Genomic DNA, 14,120 nt, shown 5'->3' on the forward strand with positions numbered 1-14,120 from the left:
ACCAAGTGCTTGCTTACTTAAATGTGAAGTTTTTTTGAAAACCAAATTACCATCAGGATAATGCTAATTTGTATGTTCAGTGTTCAGGATTCTGTGCCTTATTTAATGCTAGGACCTTCCATAGAAGAGCTGAATTTGTAGCAAGGCATTTCAGGGAGAGTAGTTACCAATGCAAAATGACATCCGTCCGTCAGTCTACTGTGCAAATTCCGAAAAAGAGAAAGGAAAAGGAAAGAGAACACAGAAGGTTAGGCCCTCACATGACTCAAAGCTGTAGTCAGCCAGCCAGCCAGCCGTCCACTAGTACAGTGTAACTCATTGAGCTGCATACGCAGCCTTTGATGATGACAGCTGAAGAGCCATCGCAGACCTCTACCGAGACCCTTTTGGAGTCTGGTATGCTGGCGTATCAGGCTTCTCCTACTGAAATATCGGTCGCCAGCCCCACTGGTGGGTCCGGAGCTGCTTTGCATGCACCGGCTTCTGCTGAGACCTTTCGGATGACCGACACCAGACAAAGACCGACGGCCATGCCACCAGTCAAAACCACACATAAGCCCATTGAATCACTTAGACCTAAGACCAAGGCCACCCCTAGGAAAACACCTTCCTCAGAGCCCAGTCACCGACTACCTCCCACCCAACCTGCTTAGTCTCAGCAGTTACTTAGGATGGCTGAGGATTTAATCTCTCTCATCAGGGGTAACCAGTCTGCTCAAGATACCCCAGCCATAAGAAAAAGACACCTTTCTCCAGATGTGCTTTCATTGCCAGAGTCAGAGCACTCTGAATTTCTGGACTCGGACACTAAAGAATAGCCCCTGGCAGCCTTTGAAGATTCACATGCTAAGGAATCCATTCCTTCTGCATCGCCTACTGAGGACCTCTTATTCGGGGAGACCTTAATTTACCTCAGAGATCATTTCCATTGGGACGCTCAGGACTACCCCCCCAGTCAAAGAAGAGGCCGGGTGAGTTCCTGGACTTATTACAACATAAACCCTTAGCCATTCCTCCCATTCTGGATGTGGTGGAGGATGTCTTCCTGGAGTTTGGCTTCACCTTTGATGCCCTGCCCCCTGCACCCAGAAAACCTAACAGATCTAGGGTGCCAGACACCCATAAGTATTTGTTTAAGAACCCTGCAGCTGATCCAGAGGTCATTGCTCAGGGACCTAAGGCCAGTTCCTTCAAGAATCCCATACCCTTTGACAAGGAGAGCAGAGCTTTGTACCAATGGGGCAAGAAGGTCTACACTTTGGCTACCCTAGCCATTAGAGCTCTCAATTGCCAATTCCATATGCTTAAATATCAACAGAACATGCTGGACTTGTTAAAGCAGAAAATATCCACCTTACTAGAAAGCACTACTACCAGAGAACTAGTAGATATGATGCAGTCCAGCTCTCAAGTGGCCAAGCAATTCCCTACATTGCGGCTTTGATGCTTATGAAGCTTCTATCAGTGCTGCAGTTTCTGGCTCAGTCATTAGAAGGCATGCATGGTTGAGGGAGCAACCATTGCCTGAGCAGGTTAAATCAAAACCTCTGGACATCCCCTTGGATAAGGAACAATTGTTCGACCCTAAGGCAGAGGAGGTGATTAAAAAAATGGAAGACCAGGTCAAGTCATTGCAGACGATCAAGGACTTCCTGCAGATACAGCCCCCCAGATTCAGCAGGAACTTCCCTACCAAGCACTGGTCCTTTTCTGTCCAAGCAAAAACTGTGCAAAGGAAGGGACACAGCGATAGGCCCTCCAGGCACCAGCAGCAAAGCCAGCAGAGGCCTAGACAGTGGACCTCTACTATGCCTAGGCAAGGGAGTTCTAAGTCCACTCCCTACCCTAAGGACTCATAATCACTTTCTCTTCTCCCCTCTGCCCCCCCCCCCCCAGACAGGTCAGGAGGAAGACTTTCCTATTCCTAGGCAAGTGGCAAATCATCACCGCAGATCGTTTGGTCTTAAAAATAATTTCCAAAGGATACAGATTCACATTCATAGAGAACCCCAGATATTCAGGTTTTCCAGATGTACCAGTAAACCAGAGGACAGAAGCCATCCACCAAATTCAAAAATCTTGTCCTCAAGGAGCAGTGCAGCCAGTACCAAAGGAACAAGCCGGAAAAGGATTCTGTTCAAGGTTGTTCCTAGTACCCAGAAAAGAGGGCATCTGATGCCCTATTCTAGACCTATCCACATTAAATCTGTCCCTCCAAGTGCCAAAATTCAAAATGCTGACCCTTCACAAGTCATAGTTAATGTTGGCACCAAATGCTTGGCTGGTAACCCTAGATCTGAAGGATGCCTACCTCCATATCTCCATAAAGGGGTCCTGCAGGAGTTTCCTGCACTTCAGGGCAGGCTCAGAGCACTTTCAGTTCTCTGCTCTGTCCTTTGGTTTATCTACTGCTCCCAGAATCTTCACCATGTACCTGGCTCCTGTTATTGCCTTTTGCAAACAGAAAGACATGCAGATTTAACCCTATCAGACACCAAGGAGTAACTCCTGCAGGATATTACCTTTGTCCAAACCCTCCCAATCTCTCTGGAATTTACCATCAAGAAGGAAAAATCCAAATTCCAACCCACAAGATGGCTAACCTTCTTAAGAGCTCTGCTGGACACATTTGCCCAAAGAACCTTCCTCTTTTCAGAGAAGCAAAACTTTTCTCCCCCTCTACTTTTCTCATTTAGCTTGCAGGACCCACCACACAACAAGAAGTTCCTGCAAGCACTCTGGTACATGCTATCCTGCATCCTGTTGGTGCCTTTGGCCAGGCTCCACATGAGAAAACTGCAATGGTACCTCAGAAACCTATGGTGTCAACACTCACAGTCACGAGAGCACCAACTGCCTCTGATTCCCTGCTTGAGGAAGGAACTTTTATGGTGGGCAGAAGTATGTACCCTGAACAGGGGTCTACCCTTTATCACCCTTCCCTAAGGTCAGACCATCACCACCAATGCCTCAGACACAGCCTGGGGGACTCACTTGGGAGATATGTGCACTCAAGGCATTTGGGATCAGGGAGGTCTAGCCCTTAATATCAACCTGAAGGAAATGATGCAAGTGCACAGGGCAATAATAGCTTTCAAAGTCCACCTCAGACCAGGAGTACTCTTGATCAAAACAGACAACACCACGGTCATGGGGTACATCAACAAACGTGGGGGCACACACTCCTACTGCCTTTGTCGCCTAGCTGTGCTAATCTGGCAGACGGCCTCAATAATGGGACTGCATCTAATAGCCCAGTACATTCCAGGGGAATAAATACTCTGGCAGACCAGCTCAGCAGAAGTGTCCTGGACCCCCACGAGTGGCAGCTACACAGGGAGACCTTCCTCAGCATCTTACTCCTCTGGGGGATGCTGGAGGTAGACCTCTTTGCAACAATAGAAAACATACAGTTGACCAGGGTCTGCTCCACGGAGTTCCACCCACAAGCTTGGAAGGTGGACACTCTCCTTTCACTGGGGCAGCCTGTTTGTGTACGCATTCCCTCCCTTGCCACTGATTCCCAGGGCACTGTTAAAGATCAGGGAGGAAGGGCCAAGGGCTATCCTCATTGCCCCAAACTGGCCCAGGCAGCACTGGTACCCCTTACTCCTCAGCCTGACCAAAGAGCTACCCATGAGCGTGCCTCTCACAGCAAAGCTGCTAATCCAAGAAAAAGGGTCAATATTGCATCCAAATGTTCAAACTTTCAGCCTATCCGCATGGCATGTCCTCAGAGGCAGATATCAGGGCACCTTTGAGCAACCTTGTTCTGGATATCATTAAAGAGGCCAGGAGGCCCAGCACCCGGAAATCGATTCCACAAAATAGAAAAGATTTACTACCTGATGCCACAATAAGGTGAAAGCAGCACCCATGCTACTCTCTCATTGGTTCTGGACTACCTGGTGGAGCTTGTGCAGAAGTGATTGTCATACTCCTGTATCTAAGTACATGCCTCAGCTATCTCTGCTCATTCCCCAACAGAGAAACCTATGTTCTCACATCCCATGTTGAAGCAATTCCTTAGAGGGCGTGTCAGATATCAGACCATCTGGAAGGCAACTTACTCCATCATGAGACCTGAACTTTGTCCTGGAAAAACTGACTTTGCCTCCTTTTGAACCAGTTGCCTCAGCAGAACTGAAGCACCTCTCCTTGAAGACTGCCTTCCAGCTGGGCCATAACCTCAGCCAGGAGAGTTTCCGAGCTGCAAGCCCTCATGACCATTGAACCCTTCATTATTTTCCATGCAGACAGGGTGTCTCAGAACCAACCCCTCCTTTATGCCTAAGGTGGTCTCTGACGTGACCCTTAATCAGGCTATCCATCTCCCTACCTTTTTTCCAAACCCACAAAATAAAGGGGAAAGGATTCTGCATACTTTAGATGTGCACAGACAGATTAGATGCTATCTGGATAGAACCAAGTCTTTCATAAAGACTGACCAGCTGCTGGTCAGCTTTGCTCGGTAGACAGAGGGAAAACCGATATTCAAGCAGACCATTTCTAAATGGATATCACACTGCATCCATTTCTGCTACTCCTTTCGTCAGAACCCATTCTACTAGGGCCGCATCAACTTCCACTATGTTCCTACCAAGGATATTTTAGAAGCTGACACCTGGACTTCAGTTCACACCTTCACCAAAAACTATCATCTGGCTATTTTCTTCAAATCCACTTAAAGCAGTGCAAGCCTAGACTCCGGCTTCTTCCCTTCCTTCCTTCCACTCTACTACTCAGCTTTTGGAATCTTCCCACAAGTGATGACTACAACAGTGAAACACACCGAACATAGTACAGTTGTGTCCACTTACCATAAATGTAGATGTTTGTGTGTATTCATGGTTGCAGTCCTGTTTCCCTCCCACCTTCTCCCTGTTTATTTCCATCATAGTTAATGGGCTACTCCAGGTTGGCCACTTTCAAGCCTTCTTGGTGGGGCTCCTATATGTTGGGGGCAAGAAAAACTGATGTAATGGCATCAGCTGCCTCCTTTTATAGCCCTGACAACCTGACGTGAGTCTCAGGCGACCGATAGCCGATGCAGAAGGGAAATCCTTTACTCTGGTATTTGGGCCTGCCGAGGGCTATCCAGCAGGGATAAACCCACAAGTGATGACTGCAACTGTGAATACACTCGAACATATACATTTATGTAAGTGTACACAGCTGTACTTTCCTTATACAGGTAAAACAGAGTTCACTGATGGAAAGTTGGCTTTTTTATTAAATAGCATCTTCCTTATTGGCCTCAAGAAGAAAGATCACCTTGATCCAGTAGTTTATGGTTAGAAATTCAGACTGGAAGTGCAGCCATTTTTTGGTATCTCAAATTATTGCTCATGTTAGTCTCTCCTTTTTGTTCATTCCTTGTTAAGACAGTGTGAGTAGTGATGGATTCATGACCTTTTAGTGGCACACAACTGATGTCACTGTTTTGTCAGGAGGTTCGATTTTCAGCTTGGGGGACCCTCCCCAGAGCATGTGCTTGCTCCAAGAATGTGATAACTGAAGTCCAGCCATTTTCACTTGGCTTGATGTTAATTTTGTTCAGAATCTGGTGTTTGGAGTTTGTGATTCCTGAAGAGGTCAGCATTATACAGTAGTGTAGATGAGTTCTGTTATAACACTACCTTTTAGATCCCCATTTAAACTCCCAATAGATTCCCTGTGGATTGACCAATCTGAAAGTATGAAGACTGCAAAAATAAACTGCACATTTTTTCATATATACATCCTCCTCCAGTAATGTGAAGGCTTTCATGCAGAGTACACAGATATTCTATCATTACAGTATTGAGTCACCTTGTAGCTTTAGCAAGAGGCTACAAGGTATCAGCCATAGACTAATATAAATTACTTTATGCGTGCCTGTGTGTCTCCGTGTCTGTGTACTAAAACAGTGTATGCGAGATATACAGTTCCGTAAATATTGAAGGCTGTTTGTGAAAACTCAGAGAGAGTGTGTGTGTGTTTGTATGTGTGTGTTTGTATGTGTGTGTTTGTATGTGTGTGTGTGTGTGTGTGTGTGTGTGTGTGTGTGTGTGTGTGTGTGTGTGTGTGTGTGTGTGTGCGCATGCATGTGTAAGCTCATCTGTTATCACTCCACATCAAATATGTTATCCCAGAGGCATTGGAATAGTGGTGATATTATTCTGAAATTGTCCACGATTGTGGTTGGTTCTTGTAATGTTTGCCATGATCCTTTACCTGTGGCCACCTTGCTCTCTGCTGAGAGTACACCTATATTCAGGTATATCATTTTGCACATCTTCCCAGTATGCACCCTACCCCAATTGTATGTCAGATCCTTGACACATATCCTCTGCATTTTCATGTAAGGATTATCTCACACAGACATCCTCTCCATTGTTATGTCACTTTGTGTGACCATCACAGGCAACAAATTTTCACTGTAGAGTCCGTACTGTACCATATAAATGCTTGGTATTGCTGATACAACCATCTTCCATTGACATGCCCTCCTCTGCTGTACATGTGAGAGTTTCACCTGTACTCTTTCCCTGTGTTCATTCCTACAATTCTTCTCTGTCCCTATACAATACATGCACTCTTCCCCTTGGTGATCATTTTACATGGCAGTCCCATGTCCTGTTACAGCTAGTTAACGCAGCTTCAGTACAAAATGCCAGGAATGAGATATCACAATACTCTGCCCTGTAGGTACATTGTCCTGTACTGTGTTTGGACCATATACTTCACATTCATACCTCTCAACTGTCCAGGTATTTCCAGGATGTCCAGATGTTTTCTTTAACAAATATGTGGCTTTCTGCAATATCACTGGGAATGGTCTCTGGACTGATGTAACTCAATATTACATACATTTGAGTGCACAACTCTCAGCTGTTCTGACCTGTGCAGAATGTGCAGTACTTTTTTGTCTCATGTTTGTGATCTTTTCCTCATATTTTTTTCCTGACAAATCACTGGCGTGTCATTGCAGAGTGCAGTCAGAAACTGATGACTGGCATTTGAGTTTCAAATTTCATGCTCTTCAGTAAGTTCATGCTAATGTACAACCTATATTTTCTATCAGCTTCCTAAGTTTGTTAGTGCAGTATTAAAACGCTGTCCCTATTTCATCCCATTATTGTGGCTTTGTCCACATTTGTTGCTCTAAGGGGTTGTGAGTGTTACATTCTAACACATTCCTATGTGACATCTTTGCCAAATATGTCCCTGTTAATGGTTATTTGTCCTCTCATTAAGTTGGCCTCTGCACAGATGAGTTGCACAGAATGCCAGCTACTTGTAAAACCCCTGGTGATCATTGTAGCATTGTGTGCAAATCTGCAAACCAAAAGTGCTCTTCCTTACACAGAATTGCTATCTGTGTTTGCTTATGAGGGTTCATGGCCAGCAACACTGTTGCAAGCTGTGAAACAAAGCTTAGGCAGGCCAAGCCTCATTAATATGCACTGTCGCGCACCATGTACCATTGCGCAAACACATAAACTCCATGTAGGCTCTGGGTGAAGCCTACATGGAGTTTACTAAATCCCGCAGATGGTTCCATAACAGTTTTTTATTACACAAACATACCTGCACACAGGCTCCATATGTATATATTCTCAACACCCACACTGTGTACTTTCACAGACATTGTTGCTCTCCTGCTACATACATACACATACTGTCAGCACCCACACTATGTACTATTAAAACATATTTGCACTCACTACACATGTGCTCTTAGAACCCGCACTGTACTTATACCATATATACTGGTGCTGCTCCTCATAGCCAGCTTTCCTCGATCATACCGTCCTTCCAAACAATGTTCAGTGACAGTCTTTCAAGTAATCCTCTTAAGAATGTTTTCTTCCAAAATGAAGAACAAATGTGTAATTGCTTAGTACTTAGTAGACCTGATTGGGGGCACTCAGTTTCATATCTTTGCAGTACCTGCACCATGGTGTATCAGATTAGAAAACAGATGTACGAGTGGCTGCAGACCTGCACAGCCTTTAACTAGAGTCAGGAGGGAACGCAAGAATGCAGTGCCACTAATTAACAAAAGTAATGCAGTTTTGACTTTTTTACATAGTTTGCTCAACTTCATATCGAATGAAAACTGATGGCAGGGAATCATTAAACAGTTATTTTATTATTGGAAATCACTACATGCGATTGTAGTAGGCACTTAGGAACAGTGTGGGAGGTTGTTTTAAAGTTACTTTTCTTGAAAATGTACAAAGTAACTGTAATTTTGTAATGTGCTTACATAACCTATACTCCGCTAAAGATGTAGCACAGTTTGTGACGTACATGTGCAGTATTTCAACTTATATTCCCATACAAAGTTGAAGAAGATCATACTCTTCTCAGGAGTGACAAGAATGCTCCTGTTCAGAACGAATACACAGTAATTCATATTTCCTACTGAGTATTAGTGCAGGGAGAATTATTTAAGGCTCAGCCATCTTGCTGCAGCACCAGTACCATTATACCAAAGTACTAGCTTGAAGTCATGAGCTTAGTGGCTACATATCTTTTCCAGTTACATCAGAAAGATGGACCCTGGTATAATTTGTCACAAGATATCTTTTTAATACTGTCATGCAAAATGCTGCTTGGTAACTGTTATCGTTTGTGCCTTTATTATTATTTTTTGTAGAAGAAAAAAAGTGGTAACCTGTACAGTATGTGCGTAATGCAGTTTTGATCCATTGCATGATAAATTCTGTTGCATTATTTATATTGCTATATCATTTCATTTTTTTTTTGTATTTTTGCATGTGTGTGTGTATGTGTGTTGTCTCTCTGTGTTAAAATAAATAAAACAAAACTTTCTTTTTAATGAGTTCTGTATCAAGCTAAAACAAGGAAGGTAGTAAAATATTACACAAGGCTTGTGCAACTTGATTGTAGTTTGAAAGTACTGCCATAAATTGAGGGAAAGTGCTTCATTTTATTGTTGCTATTCTTTAATATGTGTAAAGTGAACTAAATCTGAGCAATGGTACTGATGCAGAATCAAGAATTCATGGTGCTTACAGTTTTGTGTAAAATCCAAAGACTATGGCTGTGTACCTGTTGAATCCAGAAAATTGTAATGCTCTGCTAATGTGTTATAATCCTCACTGTATTAGTGGGTCTTTTACCGAGTACATGAAAGGATTTTCATGCCATAGTATATGTGGCTCACATTACTAGTTTTCATAATGTGCTAATAGTGAGCTTTATATCTCCTGTATAACTGCTGCTGATCTTTATGATTCTTCTGTTATCAACCTTATCAGTGCAATACCATTTCTTCCTTTTTACTGAAGACTTTTATTTGTATGGTTCAACAGTCTAGATGGATTTTTGCAGATGCTGAAAATATCACCTCTAACAGCAGCAAGAGAACCTCTACCCATTTATTTTCTCTAATGTGACAGAAGATACTGAAGTAGGAAACAGTAATATGTTTAATCTTCATATATCGTCACTTTCCTAGAGCATAACATCCTCTAACCCTCCTTTGAAGATGCAGAATTACATGTGTTCCTAGAGTGAATTTACCCATTACCCCCCCCCCCCCCAAGAGTGCAGATTTACACGTAAGCAAAATTTAAATACTATGACCTTGGACGCCCTGTTATGAGTTTTGATGGTCCCAGTTATAGTTTTGAGGGCTGGCAGGTTGAGAGGTATGGCATGTATCTTTAGAGTGTTACAATTTAAAACTGTTAGAGGAAAAGACAGTAAATAGTAAGTGCACTGTCTCATTAATAGGGCTTATATTAGTATATTGATGTCTATTGCAGCATTTCCTGCTTATGATCATGCAAGGCTGTCAACAGAAGAGATTCATGGTCTTGTAAATGTTGTAGGTAGTCCTGTATATCATCAACCTCTCCTTTGTCCCCATTTTCTACAAGGGGTTGGAGTGTCATGTCAGCTGTCACCAACTCTCTTTATTCAATTCTACTTTCCTACCTTCGACACTCCTACATGTCACAGGTCTTCTCTCACACCATCCATCCACCTATTTGCTGGATGCCATTGTCTTCTCTTGCCTTCTTCCTTTTTGTCCCAAATCATCTTCACCAGATTGTCTTCTGCTTTTCTGCACATGTGCCTGAATCACTATAATCTGTTCTCCTTGACCTTTTCTGCAATTGGAGCTACTTTGACTTTTGTTCTTATGTCCTCATTTTTTCATCTGTCCCACTGTGTGCATCCTACCACCTGTCTCAGGCACTTCATCTCCACCTCTAGCTTCCTTAACTGCTCTGGCATTACTGCCCAGGTTTCTGTACCATTCAGTAGTACTGGTCGCATCACTGTTTTGTACACCTTACATTTTAGAGTATTTGACATTCTTCTGTCATACTGTACACCTGACCCTCTGTGCCAATTGGCAGAAGGTAGTGTTCCCTTTTAAGCTTAATATATTTACTACAGATGAGCTTATATCATGTGTGTTTCAGCTAGGACTCATACCTGTGACTTCTGTATTGCTGTTCTGTCTCCTCTATCAGCTATTGAAATGGATTGGAACTGGCTGTGGTTCTACATTGTTTCCTCTCTCACTTGTACTTAAATGAGGCACACAATCAGACAAAGGACATGTTTTGCCTCTAAAGCGTAGAACTGCATAGTAGTAGTACATTTTAGTTTGTGATGTCTTACCCCCTTTGTCTCTGACAGTGCAGAGAACTAAAGTTCTAAATTGTTAATGCAGGGTGCAGTGTTTGAATCTTTCTACCTTCATTTGCCTGCAGTGTGACCCTGAGCAAGTCAGGTAATCAGACAATGCTTTGGGGCAATTGGAAATTTTAAATAAGCTGTTTATAGGTCTTCTGGACTGCATGCCTAGCAGCTATGTATTCAAATAAATTTTCATCTAGGGCAGGACTTTTGGATAACATTTTGTTGGTATCAGTGCTTTAGTTATGTTAACCTTCAAATGGAATTATTGCCCTTTATTTCAGCAAAAGAGGTGTTTGTAGTTGAAATCAACAGGGAGGTGTGATGTTTTACAGAAAGGTAACAAGAGTTGGTAGAAAAGTTTGAACAGCTTAACAAAAGGGGACACTAAATGCAACTTAAAGCAAATCAAACGTCTTGTTATATACACAGGTTATGATGGTCGGTATGTCAGGCATGCTTAAAAACTGTTTGTAATATAGACATTTAATATGTGTCTATTTTATAGGTGTGGAACTGGGAGACACAGGCCTCCAATATGTTAATAGGACACAAGGAACCAGTAAAGAATTTCAAACTTCTGAGGAACTCACAACTTCTGTCATGGTCTTTTGATGGAACAGTTAAGGTAAAAGTATTCTTTAGAGATTATTGATCCTTTTTAACCCATTTTGGGTGTTGTAAATGTATTATATTACTTGACAAGATTCTCTTTTTATTGCCTCTTTAATGTAACCATCTGTTATGTGGTCAGTTTTAGATAAAAAAAAATAATTTGCCCTTTACCACACAAAAAGCCTGAACCGGGACTGAAATTTGTTATTTATGGTCAGTGCTCTACCCTGGTTAAAAAAATACAAACACCCTCAAACAAATAAATAAATAATGCTCAGATAAGAAATCTTATTAAAATAATGGCTGTTTCTAAATTTTAAAAAAGAGGAACTTTGATTTAACTCTGAAAAAAAAATAATCCATTATCTCCAAGTCTACCAGTCCGTAAAATAAAAAGATTAGTTATAAAATGTGAATAAAAAATCACTTTGCAGAAACCTACCAATGTATACAGAATTTCTTCATCTTATTATGTCAGTACATTAATCGGTGAGCACAGGGGTATGCCTCCTCCCATCTTCACATTAGACACTTGATGAAAACAATTTCCTTTCAAAACAAAAATACTTGTTTTATAAGACCATTTATATTAATGTAGATAAAATATTCAAACTCCTGGTGGAAAGGGTGAATTTTTAAATCAAAAAAGTTCTCCATTTCCACTTCCTCCAGTATAAGAAATATACAACACCACAGTGTTTACAGAATAACCAAAATTAAGTCTTTCACATTATTTAGAAAACAAAAACCACTTGAAAAAAGCATAGTCAGGAGTCTAAGAATAGAACTGGCGTTTAAAGTTTAATATACCGTTTTTATCCAACAAGGCTTCATCAGAAACTATTCAGCCAAAAATTTCAAGTACCTTTTATATAAAAACCTACCAATGAAAAAAATCTAATTCGTTATTGAATTAAAATTCTTTAGTTAACACTTAAAATGCTAAACCAGTTGGAAAAACTTAAAAAAAATCCATAAATAGTAATACATGTGTACATAGTAGAAATAGCTCCACAATCCAAAATACTAAGCGCTTTCACCCACTCGGATGGGGCATCATCAGAGTACAAAATGAATAATTTTGTCATCCCTTATATACAACTTTTGGTAATTCAATTAGCAATTAATCAATCAATTAGCTGATGGTAAGAAAGTCAAAAAAGCATCATGTTAAAGGTACAATGAACAATCAAATGTTACTAAGCAAGACTTGAATAAACTTGAAGTAATAATGCAGTATAATAAATATAGTTGTAAGTTTGATGTTTAAAACAGTCTCGTTGATTTAGTATAAAAAGATCCGTAGAATAAAAGATGTAAAATAATAAATATTCTAACTTTATAAATAAACCTAAAAAGGTAGTGTGTTGATAAAATAGAATGCTTAGTTAAAATATGTAAAAATGTCTCATAATAAAATGCATAAATAGATGTATTTGTAATAAATGTATAAAAAATTATATATATATATATATATATATCAATAAATGTAATAATTCATTGTATAAATGTTAATAATAAGTTGTAACAATAAATAAATATAAAAAATAATATAAATATTAAAAATATATATATATATTTCCTGTAAAATTGTTAGTTTCTAAATATATAAATACTAGTAATTGTCTTAAATAGCATAGATCAACATTGACTCAACAACAAAAAATATTTTGATAAAAACAAAATTTATATAAACTGTGATCTTAGTTTTAATATGCTAGAAATAGCAATTTGTTCATTCAAACCTGGCTGTTTACAGGCATTAAGCCTGAGTTGCCATAAACATTCTTTTGCTTCTAACAACGTTTTGTCATCTCCACCTTTATGTTTGTTGAATGGTACCTTGTCAATGACAAAAAACAAAAATCTCTTATAATTTTTACATGTTCTGGTGTGATTAAATAAAGCATTAGTAGATATATGTCTTTTAATATCACTTAGATGTTCCGTGACACGTGTTTTAAGTTTTCTTATAGTTTTTCCTATTTAAAATACATCACATGCAGTGCATGTTGCAACATACACGACCATACTGGTGTTGCAGTTACAGTGACCAGGGCATTTCAGGGTTTTGCCATAATTAAATAAATAATTAGTAATAATCAAGTGTTTAAACACGAGTTGGATTTACTTATGAATATGTTCTTTGATAGAGGCTATCCTCACGATCTAGTATCAAATATTAGTAAAGAAGTGACATCCATGAGGTTGACTAAATATAAACCAATCATTAATTATGAAACTTTTGAAGGAACTACCTCACAGATCTCTACCCCTAGGAATGATGCATTTATTATTCCTTTCAATAATCAAGCACACGAGATAGTGAATTGTGTTCATGAATTTTGGACTAGTATTATAGATACAGATGTTGAACTTTCTGACATTTTAGGAATGGTACCCAAAATTACATTCAGCAAAGGCAAAAATTTGAAAAATATTTTTGAGACCAACTATAACAGTGAACAATTGAGGCATTCTAGGATGAGTAAGTGTGGGTCATGCCATGTATGTCGATTTATTTTTGATGGTCCCTATATTTCAATATTTAATTATGGCAAAACCCTGAAATGCCCTGGTCACTGTAACTGCAACACCAGTATGGTCGTGTATGTTGCAACATGCACTGCATGTGATGTATTTTATATAGGAAAAACTATAAGAAAACTTAAAACACATGTCACGGAACATCTAAGTGATATTAAAAGACATATATCTACTAATGCTTTATTTAATCACACCAGAATATGTAAAAATTATAAGAGATTTTTGTTTTTTGTCATTGACAAGGTACCATTCAACAAACATAAAGGTGGAGATGACAAAACGTTGTTAGA

The 14,120-nt window shown here is 40.1% G+C and overlaps 1 protein-coding gene across 1 annotated transcript in view; it reads left to right on the forward strand.

The window, feature by feature from the left end:
• Positions 1 to 14,120, forward strand: part of APAF1 (apoptotic peptidase activating factor 1) — a 2,040,921-nt gene that overhangs the window by 1,267,132 nt on the left and 759,669 nt on the right. The window contains exon 23 of the mRNA XM_044087206.1: positions 11,177 to 11,296. Coding sequence (XP_043943141.1) covers positions 11,177 to 11,296 — 120 coding nt within the window. The remainder of the gene's footprint in view (positions 1 to 11,176; positions 11,297 to 14,120) is intronic.

Source organism: Protopterus annectens, chromosome 11.part0 (genome assembly GCF_019279795.1).
Source record: "Protopterus annectens isolate FY-2018-M chromosome 11.part0, PAN1.0, whole genome shotgun sequence".
In the NCBI taxonomy this organism is placed as follows: Eukaryota; Metazoa; Chordata; order Ceratodontiformes; family Protopteridae; genus Protopterus; species Protopterus annectens.